The sequence below is a fragment of the Phasianus colchicus genome, chromosome 10 (assembly GCF_987193195.1).
Source record: "Phasianus colchicus chromosome 10, bPhaCol1.hap1.1, whole genome shotgun sequence".
Lineage (NCBI taxonomy): Eukaryota > Metazoa > Chordata > Aves > Galliformes > Phasianidae > Phasianus > Phasianus colchicus.
In genome coordinates, this window is record NC_143445.1 from 3,048,972 (window position 1) to 3,062,454 (window position 13,483).

General features: G+C 48.0%; 1 protein-coding gene across 1 annotated transcript in view; it reads left to right on the forward strand.

Annotated features, from left to right (window-relative positions):
• Window positions 1-127: 127 nt before the first annotated feature.
• HS6ST1 (heparan sulfate 6-O-sulfotransferase 1) overlaps window positions 128-13,483 on the forward strand; it is a 170,924-nt gene continuing 157,568 nt past the window's right edge. The window contains exon 1 of the mRNA XM_031605006.2: window positions 128-725. Coding sequence (XP_031460866.1) covers window positions 208-725 — 518 coding nt within the window. The 5' untranslated portion in view covers window positions 128-207. The remainder of the gene's footprint in view (window positions 726-13,483) is intronic.

The window sequence follows — 13,483 nt, forward strand, 5'->3', positions numbered from 1 at the left end:
CCGGCCCGGTGCCCGCGGCGCGGTGCTGCGGGGCGGGCGGCGCGCGGAGCGAGGCGGGGAGCGGCGGCCCCGCAGCGGCGGGGGGAGGCGGCTGGCAGCGGGCGGGCGGGCAGGCAGGCAGGCAGGCAGGCAGCGTTGCCCGGCTCCGCCGCCCGCCCCCGGCCCCGCCGCCCGCCCAGCGCCGGCGGCCCCGGGAGATGGTGACACATGAAGCGCGCGGGGAGGACCATGGTTGAGAGGACCAGCAAGTTCCTGCTGATCGTGGCCGCGTCCGTGTGCTTCATGCTCATCCTGTACCAGTACGTGGGGCCGGGGCTGAGCCTGGGCGCGCCCAGCGGCCGCCCCTACGCCGAGGAGCCGGACCTGTTCCCCACGCCGGACCCGCACTACGTGAAGAAGTACTACTTCCCGGTGCGCGAGCTGGAGCGGGAGCTCGCCTTCGACATGAAGGGCGAGGACGTGATCGTGTTCCTGCACATCCAGAAGACGGGCGGCACCACCTTCGGCCGCCACCTGGTGCAGAACGTGCGTCTGGAGGTGCCCTGCGACTGCCGGCCCGGCCAGAAGAAGTGCACCTGCTACCGGCCCAACCGCCGCGAGACCTGGCTCTTCTCCCGCTTCTCCACCGGCTGGAGCTGCGGGCTGCACGCCGACTGGACCGAGCTCACCAACTGCGTGCCCGGCGTGCTGGGCCGCCGCGAGAGCGCGCCCAACCGGACGCCCAGGTACGGCGCGCTGCGGTGCGGCTCCGGGCGGTGCGGCTCCGGGCGGTGCGGCTCCGGGCGGTGCGGCTCCGGGCGGTGCGGCTCCGGGCGGTGCGGCTCGCGATCCCCCGCACGACGAACCCTGCCCGCCCCGCACCCCGCCCCGGGCTCCGTGTTGGGAGCTCCCCTAAAGGCGGAGGTTCCTATCAGAACCCCCAGAGGTGGTGTTCGCCTGACTCGGCACGCCTCCGTGTCGTTCGGGACACGAGTTTTGGGGTTTTTGAACCGAGCTCCGTTCATTCGCAACCTATCGATGCTTTGCGGCTCCGTCCCCTCTTCGCCTTGAAGTTTCCTACGCGAACGTTTTCCCGTGCCTACGTGCATTGTTAATGCCATACATAATCCCATTAGTGAAAAGTGACCTTTAAGAATGTGCCGTAGCATCGCTGCCGCTTTCTGCCCGCGTTCCCTAAAGCCGCTCGGAGCGTTATCCTCGCCCCGCAGCCGCGGGGTTGCCGCTGCCCGCCCCGGTGCTGCCGGGTGGGACGGAGCCGCTGAGCCGCTCCCGTGTGGCACCGACAGCTCGGGGTAAAGCGGCCCGACCCGCCGGGCTGTGCTCCGCCGAGGTCCGATGAAAAATGCGCGATGTTCAAAGCTCGTTTCAAAAAAGAAGCGAGAAAGTGCCGTCTGGTGAAGCTCGGCACTTGGCTAGCAAACCGTTTTCCGTACAGAAAGACCTGTGCGGGTCGGTGCATCCCTCAGAACCTCCGTGCATCCTTAGCGGTCGTGTGCCAGATGCTGCGGCTGTGGTCCCCGCGCCTGTAGGCTGGGAAGCGGCCGGCAGCCCCTTCGTGCAGCACACGGCGTGCTGAGCCCCAGCAGCATCTCGTCTTATCATAGTGCCTGTAAATGACGTGCTGTGGGCTGCTTGGGTGACCGTTCCTGCCCTGTTCCCTTCTGCCCGTGTGCCCAGAACAGTTCTGCTGAATGCAGTGTCCCCTCTTCCCTTTAATCTAAACCAGAGCTCCGTGCCCAGCAGTGTGAGAGCTCCGTTGTGCACGCTCACATCTCGGTGGTGGGTTAAAGACAGGGCTGTTGGTGCAGCGGGCAGCTGCTGCCTGCTTCCATAGCAGTGCTCCAGGACAGCATTGCACCTGGCTCAGCAGTCACCCTGTGCAAAAAGCTGTTCCATCTCTAGAACTGAGATTACAGCAGGCTGTGCTTGTTTCGTGTAATGCGGCTGATGGGTTTTCTTGCTCAGAAAACACTTGGTCTTGCATTACGTCTCTTATATTAAGAGCAATGCAACTTTATTTCTTCATTGTGAGCGCTGTATCTTGTTTGGGGAATCAGAACTGCTTTGCATGAGGCACGTTAGAGAGGCTGCTGTTTGAGATGGAACTGAACTGTGCAAATCTTTTTTCCAAAGGAAAAAAAAAAAAGGCGGCAGCAAACACTCCTTTAGGCAGGGTTCACTCAAATTCCACTATTAGCCACTCAATTTATTGGAGTGCGGGCTTCAAACTCACTTTTAAACCCAGTGTACCATTCTCTGCATTTGCTCCTTACTGCTAAGTTTAAAGCTTTGTTCCTCAAAACCTCTGTTTGTCCCACGGAGCAAACCTACTGACTTGTGCTCGCAGATAAATCTCCCTTCCTGTGAGTGCTGGAAAGCATGAAGGTCATTCGGTATTGCCCACATGTACAAATCATGAGCTTAGAGCTGTTAACTTTGCAAGGAATGCGGTTTTATCACTGCACAGTGCCCTATTGCACTACATTCCATAACCCGTGCACGGTACATAAATTTACAATGCAATTGCTCTTTTTATTGTTCTGCTGCTCTGTGTTAGACTTAATGACTGGGAGCCTTGGATTTCCAAAGAGGGCATTTTTTCCCCCCTTTTTCTTTCTTTTGTGTTGATAAACAGCCAAAGATGGGTGTTTCAGCTCTAATGGGCCAGCACACTTCTTAAAAAAAAAAAAAAAAAAAAAATACTGTGCCGTTTTTCCCCCCCACCCCCCTGTGTCTTTTCCTGTTTTGTATTCAGAGGGCTCCTAGACAGGCACTTCTTGAAGCAAATGTTGTGCTTTGTGCTGTGGGTTCGTTTGGGGCTCAGAGCTTAGGGCTGGTCTTGTCCATTAGTTCTGCTGGCCACAGTGTTAGTAAAGGGCAAATTCCAGGCTTTGGGAATGGAGGCTTGTTCATTCCTTGTGCTGCTGGGCCTAAATAACTGCTGGGAAAGGCTTCTTAGAAAAGCAGATAACGCTGGGACGTGTGCTTTGAGTCATCGTGATGATATTTTTAAGAAAGCAGAAGCTAAGCACTTTCTGTGAGCTGCTCCCTTGGATTTGCTTCAACACAGGCACCCTAACGCTGCTGTGAGAGATCCCATCTCCTCTGTTGTCTCTGACACAAAGCCAGGCTCCACTGTCAGCACCATTTGAGCACTGGGGGACACAGGTTGGTGCCTTCCTGCCTGCACCCTCAGAGCCGGCTGCTCCCTTATTATCCTTCCAAGTTATCAAAGCTGATGGGCCCAAGCTTTGGCATCTCACTTAGATGAAGCTATTTACAGCTTATGTTTTGGTTTGTCGCTTTGTGTGTTGGTTTTTTGGGTTTTTGTTGTTGTTGTTGTTTTTGGTTTTTTTTCTGAGAAATGTTTAATGGGGCTCAGCAGTTTGTTGGCGTGGCGAAGTGCGAACTTTCACAGCTTCCAACCACAGATTGTCCCCTTGCTGGGATCAGTTCTTGATGAGGTTTTTATTCTATGTGTGTTTAGGAGCTGCGGAGACACGTTGTCAAGAGACCAACTGTTTGCAAATGGAGGGCTCTACCAAATCGCTTCTGTAACGTTAGCACTTCTACAGGCTCATTCTTTGTGGAGCTGTGTGCTGCGCTGGTGGACACCCACTACAGAGAGCAAGGGATGCCTTTATGCGCTGCTTTGGCCCATCTATTTTCTCTTACAGATTGGTTGAAAGTGTTTATACAAACCTGTTTTCTATGGTCTGGCTCTTCCCTTATGTCCCCAGCACGTGGGGTGCTGTGCAGCCCCAGGTCTGAGACGCAGCCCCCTATTTCTTGCATCCAGTTGTGCTGCCCAGAAAGCAGCCTGTCGGTTCTGCACAGAACATCTTTACACTGATGTTGTAACTAAAAGTAGCTGAACTTTGGAGCTGTGCAAGCAGCTGCCTTACGCTTGAGGTATTTTATTCATCTGAGCCTAAGACTTTTGGTTAATATATTGTGTTGGGTTTAATTACTTTTTTTCTCTCTGTTGGCAAAGCCAAGAGGATGTGACCTTAGATACATCCCTGCTTGAGTGTAGACTTTCATTATCTTGATTTTGCATAACTGTATGCGTTTGGCTGTATTTCATTGCTTTTTCCATAAATGTTGTGTCGTAACATAGTCATTTTGTTTTCCTGCCTCAGAAGTTTGCAGATACTTTTAAACCAGATGTGAGGTTTTGCCTTTTCACCTTTATTCTTTCCCACTTAGCCAGTGAAAATGCGTGCTGTTCTGAGTAACATTTTGATAATCACTTTTTCTTTTTTTCAAACAGTACAAAAAACAATGACTTTAAAAGAATTGACTTGAAATGTGGTGACCCAACTGGATGCTGCGTGCAGTGCTGGATTATGTACCTCCACTGCCTTACATGAACGGTCTGCTGCCAGCACACAGCTGATACACTCCGCCACATTCCTTCACGTAACTTTCTAGAGTTCAGTTGATTAAAAATTATAGTTTACAAAACTATGAAGGATGGTGGTGGGAGTGAGGCTGGCTTTCAAGGCTGTGCTGATAGCCCTGGTGCCAAGTGGATGTCCGTCCCACTCTTTGCCACTCCTTGAGCACTTCTGGTTCTTGTGTGTCTCTTCCAGACTGGTGCAACCTTGGGTTCTCCGCATTTGGAAACAAATACCTGTGCTTTAAGAAAATTGGAGTTAATTAAAACTGTAGGGGCATTTTAGTAGAAAATAATGTGCTCTGCAAGTGATGGCACCGCTAGAACAGCCGCGGGCTTACTGGTGTGACTGGGTAGGGCACGTCTGGGTATGTCTGGCTTCCTGGTAGGATGCTGGCGAAGGCCTTCTGTTGGATATTAGGATGTGAACTGGTGGAGGTCATCCTGCCTCTTAAGAAAACACCACTCGAAGAGATTACGTTTTAGCTCACAGATTACCACTGTGCTGCCTTCCTCTGGCCATCTGTTCCTCCCAGGAGGGAGGGGAGACCAACCTTCCTTCAGGCACCCTCCTCACTCCACTGCAGGGCCAGGCTTCCCATGGTCAACACCCAGCAGAACCTTCTGTCTGCCTGCTGTGGGAGCTGGAGGAGTGACCAGGGAGCTGTTCTCCAGGTAGAAAAATAGGATTTGAAGGCCCAGAGTTGGCTTTTTGGCGAGTTTGTTTCAGAAATGAAATTGGTGCTGTGCCCTGAATCGTATCTGTAAGCAGTGCCCATGCTTCCTGCTCCTGCCAGTGCTCTGGGGGACTCCATGTCTGCATGTCCCTCACCCAGAGGTCAGCGCCCGCAGTGACAGGCAGAGCCAGCAGAGGGTTCACCTGAACTCTACAAATTTGTAATAGTAATGTTTGGAATAATATTTTGTCATGAACACTTGGGCTTGTGCTTGTGTTAGAAAAAGCAAAGCAGCACAGCTTATCCTTGTTTATGCTTGTATTTCTAGGAAGTGTTAGAACAGAGAGGTTTTCTGTCACAAACTGAAGTCATATTTACCATGCAAAGATACAGCATCGTCTTTAATTCCTAATAATCAGAACTGTGATAGCTGCTGGTACAGTCTTGCTTGATATGGTGGAAGGAAATGATACTTCACTATCAAAAGTTGATATCTTCGTAAAGAAAGGCAGGGATAACAGGCATGGAGTGCAGGAGGAGCGTGGAGCTGAAGGAGTCTGGTACAGCTTCTCCTGTTTTTGAAATAGTGGTTGGCCTTAAAGCCAACAACAACATTTTTATACTTTTTCAGAAGGAATTAAAGTAGGGATTGATGAGGAAAATTTAATCACTAGCATCGGTTCAAGGTGATGCAGTCTCTGCAAGTGCCATTTGGTTTATTTCTGTTTACCTTCCTGCTATACCCATAACAGAGTGCTTCGCTGAAAATCCAATCTGAGAACCAGTCTTGAAAGAGTCCTTTGGAGATGATTACCATAAAGACACAAAGAGCCTTTAACACCTGTAGTGTAACATGTCAAGTTTCAGACCTGAAGAGGATACTTCAGTGAGTCTGGTGTGCTGTGCTGCTGCCCAAGGAGGAGCCTCTCAGCAGCGTGTGGATCCTGGAGTGGGGGATGATTTTCAGGAGAGGTCTGTGCTGAGAGAGGCTTTCAAATGAAAAGCACATCCTTGGTATGACTTCGTTGTTTCTGCTTGTGTTCAGTGATGTACACACATTCTCACTGCCGTGCTTCCCCTCAGATATGTGATATGCTGGGCTGAATGCTGCTTCATCCCTACAACCTGCCATGTAGAGTCAATGATATGAAACCTTCTGGGGTATCTGTGTGTTGATGATGCAGCCAGAAAAGGCTGGAAAAACTTCTGTTGTCCTGAATTTCTTAGTAGTGCTAATTTCATAGTGCTTTCACCTACATACCCCTGTGTACAGCTACTGCACTACTGTGAGCTGTGTAGTAAATAGCACCTGCTGCTATGTTCATTCACAGCCTAAAGCAGCTCTTCAATGGGCTGCCTTAAAGCTGACTTTGCCCAGTCTCAGACTTGCACTGTAGTGTATGGACCTTCCATGCCCAATGACTTTCAGAGGCAGCTGGTTTCTCAACAGACTACAGCTACCTTGCTCACTGCTTCCCTCCCTTCCCCTCTGTTAATGGTGAATTCTACACAGCAGCTCACCTATGTTTTTATAGAGGAAATATTTCACAATCTCCTGCTTCTTTAAACAAGAAAACAGCAATTGCAATTAACTTCTTATGGTGTGATGTTGTATTTGTGGCTACACCTCACTGCAGATGGAAACGTTATCTTTCCTCTTTCAGAGCTCTTCCATGCAATGCGGGTGCTCTCTGAGCTTCCTAATCCACCTCTGCATTTTCGTTCTTCAAATTTACCTGATTTTCTCTTTGGTTGACATTAGCCTTGAAGTACTAAGGAATGCAAGGTTTTCTAGCCAAATAGCCTTGCTTAAAGTTTCCAAATGACTTTTGGTTGTCTGATGTTGGGTCTGTTGAAAGGAGCCTGGTTTCTGGAGAAGTGCTGAAGTAGCACCTTGTAAAAACTCCTTCCATGTATTGGAGTTATTCCAAATTTTAGCCTTAGTTCTTGTGTTAATTAGACATACACGTGCATGAGATACCTGATCACAGGGAGGTACTCAGAGTTTGGAAAGAGGATTTGTGAAGAACACGCGTGATTTCTTCTTACTTTTATCTTAAATGTCTGAGAGAAAAAAAATCCTTGTGTTTTTCTTTCTCCTCTCAGGTCTCTTAGAAAAATAAAATGTCCAAACAAGTACTGTAAAAATAGAATTGACTTTTTTTTGTTTAAACTAACAGCGCTTACTGCCTGACCCGCTTGCTCTCGGTAAAGATTTTACTTAGGCTACCTGTGACCCTATATCAAAGTGGTGGGAAAAAATCAATGCCTCATAGCTAAGACAAACAGCAGCAGCATGCTGACTCATCAGCTTCCTGGCAGCTTTTGCTTTCCAATTGGAGATGGGGAAGGAACGAGGAGCACAGGAATTGCAGAGTGTAATCATAATCAGTCAACCATCCCTTCTGTTAACATGCCTTAAATCAATCAAGACAAGATTACCTTCTGCTATTTTCTCCTTTTTCTCTTTTGCCTGTACCTCTTTTTAGGTCTTTGGAAGAGCGGATGTGACGCTTGTAGTTCTGCAGGGAGGAAAGCTGGACAGTTTTCCTGGCTGATGAACCACGTGCTTGGTGAAAGTCCACATTAAGAGAGATACCTCATCCATTGTATACTGTACAAGAAAGGCAGTGCATGTGCTTAGAAGCGCTTTGCAGATCAGGGAATGCCTTGGCATATTTTCCTAGAGGGACAAAACAGGAACTTGGCCTTTCTTCCAGTTCTGAGTGGAGTTCCAGTGCCTGAGTGGAGTTCCTATCTCTGATCCTACTGTTGTGGTTGATGTTATTTGCAATGCATACAAGGTAAATAATCTCAAGCCTTTGCCTGGACGTCTTCTTTTCTTTTTTCACCAATCTCCATAAAGATTTAAAAATAAGAATGATCTTCCCAATGTGTATGTAGCCTGTCTCCCATAGAGCCTTAGACCTTCTGGCCAAAGAATTCAGCATTAGTATGCTGAGGTCCTGTGTTTTTAACAACCGCAGTGTGTTCCATGTATCAGGACTCCTATCATTGCCACCAGCAGGTTTGATCTCACTTTAGAGATCTCCTTCTACCTAACACTTCACTCTTGTAAGTTTCTGGAGATGGGGCTTGCACACTGTGTCAGCCAGCAGTCTCTGCTTCCATCACGTCTTTAATTTTAATGTGCATTCAATCCCACCTTCTGATATGCCCAGTCTCCATATCAGGTAAATTCAGCCCACCACTCTGTGAGCACCTCCCTCCTCCTCTCGTTAGTTGCGATGTGAATGTAGTTCACATTTACCATTTGGATGCATGTAAGTGTTTCTGTATTTAATTCACACCCTGTGATGGAGAGAGTGGTCGTACTCCAGCACTGTGAGCCACTCTTCTCCCAGAAAGAGAGAATGCATCTATTTCCAAATGCTTCTCGTGTCTTGGGACTTTTATGTTTATATTTTCTCTTCTTCTCAAAAAAATGCCTTTTTAAGGCTTGCAAAACATAACTCTGCCAACATTAGAAACAACTGTTAATCTCAACAGTCAAATTTAATACAGTCAACACACTCAAATCTTTTGAGTGAGGTATTACCGTCTTAGGATGAGCCTCTTAGCAGTTCTCAGAAAGGGTTGCTTTCATGACTTTTACTAAATTGGATGAAGCTGACACCTGTTTATGGAGCCAGGCATATCTAGCAAATGCATGTGTTGCAGATATTCAGAATCCCCAAATGGCTGTTTTCAGCAGCCGCTGTGTGTTAGCCAGTTACCAGTTTTCAACATGGAATATTCAGAAGGCAGTCATTCTCCAAGCAGGCAAGTGGTGAAAAAGACCTGGGTTTGCCTACAGGTGGTCTGAAAGCTTTGCACGGAATCACAGAATAGGCTAGGTTGAAAAGGACCACAGTGATCATGGAGTTTCTGCTCCCCTGCTACGTGCAGGGTTGCCAACCACCAGACCAGGCTGCCCAGAGCATGCAGTGATATGCATGCAGACACAGCTTCTGTGATGCAGCAGTGCACCGAGGAGGGAATTGTCTTTCCTCTGCAGCTAACTGAATCTCAGGGGAGTTTCAGAAATCAGGAATACCACTGAGAAAGGGATCAGCTTGCAGTGGCCACGACACAGAAGTCTGGTGTGGTCCTTTCAGCCTGCCCAATGTGAGAAACAGGTTCCTGCATGGTAAGCTAGTGAGATGGTCAATGAGTAAAATGGGAAGATGGCTGATGTCACACATAGTGGAGCATAAGGAAAAAGAGTCATATCCGTGCTGGCTGGGGTTGGTTTCGTGTGTCCCAGAGCATCCTGATTGCTCTGGAAGGGCTGACTCTGCATGGCTGTCACAGCCATTGGGTCGATATGTGTCAGCCTTCTGCTTTCTTTTCTCAGAACATCACTGAAGTCGTCTCTGGACTAAGCTCCTAACTTCTTACATAAGTGCTAACCAACCATGGCAGCAGTTCCTATGAAGAAATATCGCTGCCACTACCTGAAGTGTTTCCTCAGCACTCAGAACAGCGGCTGTCAGCAGGAGAAGCACACTTGCTTTGTCTGAGCCTTTGGGACGGGATGGTGAAAGCAGTGCTGTTTACTCAAGTAGGGTTTCATCCACTGGAAACTGGTAGGAAGCTGTCCCTCTCACCTCCATCCCAGCAGAAGGCCCAGCCAGGGGCATGTGAGCTATGTTAACCAAAAAGGATCTCTGCCCGTTACTGGGTACTGCAGGGCACTAGCAGAAATCCTTTCTAACACTCTGTCTGTCCTGGCTTGCTCAGACACGTTTGTAGGTTTGTTTGACAGTGCTGAGGCTGGGTTATGCACACAATGTGCTCAGCTAGCATTACTGAGCTGTAAGGTGATACACGGGTGCAGTGGGACACTGTGTGCTGGAGCTGTGCAGCACAGGCTTTGCTCCTGCCCAGCAGCTGAACCCTGTGCCCAGGAGCTGCTCACTCAGGGTACCACGGGCAGTGTGGTGCTTCCTGCTCCTGTCGTGGAAGCCTGTAAGCCTCTCCTTTGTGGCTGGCAGCAGCATGCAAAGGAAGCTGCTCCAGCAGCAAATGGCCTTTGACACGTGGAAATGGAAGTTTCTTGCTTCCATGGGTGTTGGTATCGCATTTGTGAACAGCCCAGCCATCGTGGCAGAGGGACAGCAGAGAATCTGGGGGCCTGCTTTTCACATTCAGTGAGAAGGCTGCTTGCCAACTGACCTGAAGGATTTCAATAGCAATACGATTTTATTGTATTTTCTAGTGGATGTATTGCCTTGGTAATAAGTTGCCTGAGGAAAAGTGCAGAAATTCTTGTATCCCATTAGTTTCAGAGGCTTGAAGCCACAGATGAAGAAGCTGTTACCTAGCAGAGGTGTGTAAGGGCTGTTGCTCTTGAAGAATATAGGGACGGGAAGTGTATGCGCATGGATAGTCTGTATTTTCTAATTTCTCTGCAGTACAGCTGCTCATCCCTATGCCATGCTGAGCCAGGCTTCTATGTGTTCCTTTTATTAATGCAGGAAAGAGGCAAATATTAAACAGCTTGCCCTAATGCCGTAACACCAAATCTAGGGGTGCGATGTGTGTATTGAGTACTCAGCCACATGCTTAACTGGTGTGTTAGGCAGGGTTGGGCAGGATGATCTCGTGATCTGTCAGAAGTGAGCTTGTGCTGTGCAACACAGTACTATAGGAAGGCTTCCAGTCCTTCGGTCAGATAAGTAAAGATCTTCTGAATCGGTTTTGTAAATATCCTGGAACAAGTAGAGAAGTAAATCTTGCTGCAAATTGTCCACTGCCTGACTACTTCTATTTGGAAATAACCTCCCCCCGGGGCTTTCTCTTGAAAGGCCCACTTGATGAGAGCTTTTTCTTTTTTGTGCTCTCGTGTTGACGGAGGAGGAATTGATACTTGAGGTGCAGCTGGACAAAAGTGACAATATAAATCGTGACGGAAAGGGTGCAGCTGCAGTTTATAAAACCTGCTGGATGATCAGTGCTTTCCCTGCAGGCCTGGTGGATGCGGGCGGTGAGATGAAGCTCTGGCTGTCAGCACAGCACAGCTAGAAATCCTGCGGGAATTGCGGGATGGATTTCTTGGATGTTCAGGATACGTGGGGTGCTGGGCCAAATGCTTCAGACAGGATGGATCCCTCCCTTTCCTAACTGGGGTATTTCCTGACTTGTGAAGTTATTGGGGATTGTCATGAAAAGTCTTGTTTTCTGGGTTGAAGCCTGGTCAATCCCAAATCGGGAAGTGACTGCTTATGAGAACAAAAGAACAGTTCTATCTGTCAACTCTACTGTTGCAGGTTAAAGACTTTGCCTAGTGCAAAAGGGGCTGGAAGACAGCTTTCTCTTGTGCAAGGCAGTAGGCTTACATGCCCAAGAACCGAAATGCCTCTTTACTCCTTCTGTTCACAGGTATGAGTGTGTGTTGGGATGTTTATGGAAGTTAAAAGCAAACCAAGTTACAGTAGATAGGTTAAATAAGCCTAAACGGATTGCTGTCTTGGATTATTCTGAAAATAACATTCAATAATCTGCACAAAAAAATCTAGAGCTAGTGAATTCCAAAGGTGATGGATATGAAGTGTATTTTAGAATTGAATGTGTATTGAATGATTGAATGATGCAGTGTATTCTGCTCCAATACTCCTGTCTCCAAGAGAAAAAAAAAAACCCTCTCTTTAACATGGAGTATGGAGTGGTCTCTCTGGGGTCAGTGAGGAGAGAATACGAGGGGGAAATGACTGGGTGTTAACAACTTCCCACAGGATAAAGGATAAACAGTCCTCCCTTTAAACAAATCCAGTTACTGGGTGTGAGTAGCAGCTCTGAATCTTGGTGGATTTTTGCAATTAAGAATACAGGCTTCGTGCTCCAGAAGACAATTAAACAAGTGTTTATAGTGGTAAAGGAGCTGAGAGAAGGAGCTTGTTACACCAATTCATTCTGGTTATTGGCCTTTCTTCCCCCTCCCTATTTATAACCCATTTAAACGTGACTAATGGCTAAATCTAGAACTTCACTACCTGTCACATAATCTTTTTTTTTCCACCCTGGTGGATGATGCAAGTTGAAACAAAGGCCTTGTTGTTTAAGCTCCCTTTAAACTCTATAAAAGCAAACAGGCTTCCAAGCCACGCTTTTAAATCACACCTCTGAGCTTGTATGGGAAAACTGCAGGCAAGTTTTGAGAAATTCATTCATTTTCTTCAGTGCACAGCTGATGGTATTGCAGGAAAGGGAAGAGAAATGGAGCGGTATTTGTAAGTGCTGCTGTAAGAGATGTGACCAGTGCCTTGAGGTCGTATAAGGAGATACGGGATCTTCTTGCCCCCAGGTCACCAGATCAATGCAGGACATGCTTTAAGTGCTAAAAGCTCGGATCCATCTGTTTGGTAGTTTCAGTGTGGTTCTTAGGTGACAGATGTCCTCTCTACAAATGCAGCTCTCAATATGGCACTAAATAGACCCTCATTCTTTTGCAGTCTTAGTTGAGCACCTAAGATTGAGTTAGATGAACTGAGCTATGAGAATGGCTGAGTTGCTCGTGGTGTTGTAAAGCTCCTTCTGATGATTTCTGATTTGATTAGCGAGCCTCTCCTGTCATGCCAAAGTGCTCCTCTGTAAATAAAGCAGTGGTGGTGGAACGGGATGCAGGTACTGAGTATGTCACGTTTGCTGGGTTGTGTCTGGAGCAGTGCTGAAAATGCAATCCTGGCTTCTGTTAGCCATCTCACTCCAATGTGGTAATATGAGGAGTACCCAAACTTGAAGTATCCAGAAATATCTAACGTCAGCTTACTTCAGAGGTACTGCCTCAACGACAGGCAGAATGGGAGCAGGGGAAACCCAGGAGTTGAAATGGGACTTCTGGATGTAATCACACCTGGAGTTGCTTCCGTAGCTTGGCACTGTACTGATCTCTTATTTTGCCTTTCCTTTTAACGGCAATATTGCAAAGCAACTGAAAGCTCTGAGGAAGTTTTAATAAAGACTAAGCTGTCAGCATGCCTGGCAGGCAGGAGCAGCTTTCTGATTGTAGGAAGATACAGACAGGCACTGTGTTAGCACCAGAATTAAAAGCAGATCTGGACTTTAAACATGAATTTCAGGTTCTCAGAATTCCTGTAGTTGGAGTGTGAAGTCCGGGCTGCTGTTTATATCCAGTTAGTCCCTTTTGTTCAGCAGGAAGGAGTGTGTGCTGGAGGAGCTGTAGAGGTGTGACTGCAGGAGCGCTGCGGTGTGAGGCAGGGGTGCGAGATGCTGGTGAGGCCCAGCTCTGCTGGCAGGCCTCATTCCAACTGTGGGACAGAAACATAACCGCTTTTTTTTTTAGTATTATTATTATTTTTACGCAAGTGGCATGCTGTAAATTCATGTGATGGCATTCCTTGAAGTAATACTATGTAAAACGCACTGTGTTGGGGTGGAGGGGAGC